The sequence below is a fragment of the Sphaeroforma arctica genome, assembly GCF_001186125.1.
Source record: "Sphaeroforma arctica JP610 unplaced genomic scaffold supercont1.2216, whole genome shotgun sequence".
In the NCBI taxonomy this organism is placed as follows: Eukaryota; class Ichthyosporea; order Ichthyophonida; genus Sphaeroforma; species Sphaeroforma arctica.
The window spans coordinates 5,814-8,016 of NW_014038342.1; the positions used below are offsets into that span (position 1 = coordinate 5,814).

Genomic DNA, 2,203 nt, shown 5'->3' on the forward strand with positions numbered 1-2,203 from the left:
TATGTGTGTGTACATGTATATATATATATATATATATGTACATGTATATATCCATAATATATAGGTATACTTTTGTCTGTATAACCGTACCTATGAACACCCCTCCCATGCACCACCTTCTCCTCCACAGGTTATGCTGGACAAAGAAACATTTATAGAAACCATGATGGACTATTCCGAAATACCCGACATAGAGCTGGCCACGGAGATATACAATGCATTCCATAATGCTGAGGGGTTAGTCAACACACGCGACTTCCTGCTGGCGCTTGCGCTGAGGATAGGCTCGTCTGGGTCCGATCGGTTAGGCACGGTGTTTTGGCTGTTCGATAAGGGAGATAAGGGTGCCATAGACTTTGTAAGTAGCCATACATATACCTCGCTCGAGTATGATCTGTATTGGTAGCTGACGATTGTGTATTGTGTTGGTGTTATTCTCGAATTTACAACAGGGCTTCCTTGGTGCTTTTGCGCTGAGGAGAGGTTTGATCATACTATGGTATTGTGTTGTGTGTTTTTTCTTGTTTGATTCGCCCACCACTGTTTCGTTTCTGGCAATTTATTTTAAACTCCACTCAATTCAAATGTTATCGTTTTGTAATTCTCAATTCAAATATTTACTTTTGTAACATTTTCTGTTAATAACTCTCACTTATTTATAGCCTTCGCTTTCTATTTGTATCTCTCGCTTCAAATGCTTTCCATGCATAGCCTACTCTCTCGCTTCAATGATTCCAGAATAATACTCTCCCTTCAATTGCTTTTGTTTTATATCTCTCTCGCTTCAAATGTCGCCCATCTATAGCCTGCATACTGAGATGTGATTGTGGCCATTTTGGATGGTTTGCTCACACCTTCGCTGCTGCCAATTGACTTATGCACAGCCTTCATACTACGATATGATTGTGGCCATCGTGGGTGACTCGCTCAACCCGGTACAAACCGATGCGTTAGAGGAGGAGTTTAGGGAAGCGGATGTGGACGGCAATGGTCTCATCGATCAAAATGAATTCGAACAACTGGCCCAGAGGTACGATACTACTGTGTGTGTGAGCTCGCGCGCCTACCTACGTGGGCTGTCTATTGCGAAGTTCGGTACTTTGAAAGATGTGTGGGGCTATCGATCTGCGCCCATCTCTACTTGTGAATGCGTTTGAACACGTATATGACTTGAAACGCAGCAGCAAACATATACGCACTCACGCACCCCCATATCTTTGCTTGTTACTGTCACCCCTGCCCCCTGCAGGAACGAATGCGTGCACTCGTACTTTGACAGACTGAGACGGCTCATGGCGGGTCGGCGGGAAGTGTTCCTGTCTGATCTGGATGAGATCCGCGCCAGGAAGCGCGGCTGGTTGTTTATGCGATACGGCGGGTTGTTCCAGCGCTGGGTGGAGAGGTATCTGGTGGTCACAGACGACTTCAAGCTCGAGCTCTACACGAAGGATCCAGTAAGTTCCGTTGTCCGTGAGTGTTGGCTGTGTGCAGGACCTGTATCTGCGACCATCTGCACTGCGGGTGTGGTCGAGTGGGTGTGTCTGACTAAGTGTGTGCGTTTGTGCACAAGTATGGCTGTTGGTATGTGCGGCGTCTGTTGCTGTGATGGGTGGTGAGGTATCTGGGGTGGAGAACACAGACACCTTGAGGCTGGATCTCCCAAGCTTGTACTATGCAGATAAACACACTACTCGCCTTACCGTCCTTACATCCATTTATGGGAGAGCTACATTACATAGCAAGCCCGTACCGTTCACACAACCGCATCTCCCCACATATGAAAACACACTCATGTCCTTTCTGCTGCTACAAACTATGTGTCACAGGGGGAGGGCAAAGCCGTGCGACCGGAGATTGTCTATTCACTGGACAAAGCTGTTTTGCGCACACTCGACTGGTCGATTGCCACCGGCACCTCCACGCCAAACCTCTCCAGCCGAGCGCCCCAGGGACTTGGTACGAGGAAAACCACCCCGCCCAGGTGTAGGTTAGAGTGCCAGGAGGGCTCGTTCTTGCTGGGTAAATTTGTGTGTGTGCTTGTGCGTCTGTAGGTGGGTGTTTTGTGATAGTGTGCCATGGACGTATATATATATGTGTGTGTGTGTGTGTGTGTGTATATATAGTTATAGATATAGAAATAGATATAGATACAGATATTATATATATATATATATAATGTATGTATGTATGTATGTAAGTATGT

General features: G+C 46.4%; 1 protein-coding gene across 1 annotated transcript in view; it reads left to right on the forward strand.

The window, feature by feature from the left end:
• The window catches only part of SARC_12313 (CAMK/CDPK protein kinase), a gene marked incomplete at both ends in the record, with an annotated part of 7,544 nt that extends 5,525 nt beyond the window's left edge, over positions 1-2,019 (forward strand). Inside the window, 4 exons of the mRNA XM_014293581.1 lie at positions 131-358; positions 885-1,030; positions 1,250-1,454; positions 1,827-2,019. Of these exons, the coding sequence (XP_014149056.1) occupies positions 131-358; positions 885-1,030; positions 1,250-1,454; positions 1,827-2,019 (772 nt within the window). The remainder of the gene's footprint in view (positions 1-130; positions 359-884; positions 1,031-1,249; positions 1,455-1,826) is intronic.
• Positions 2,020-2,203: the final 184 nt, after the last annotated feature.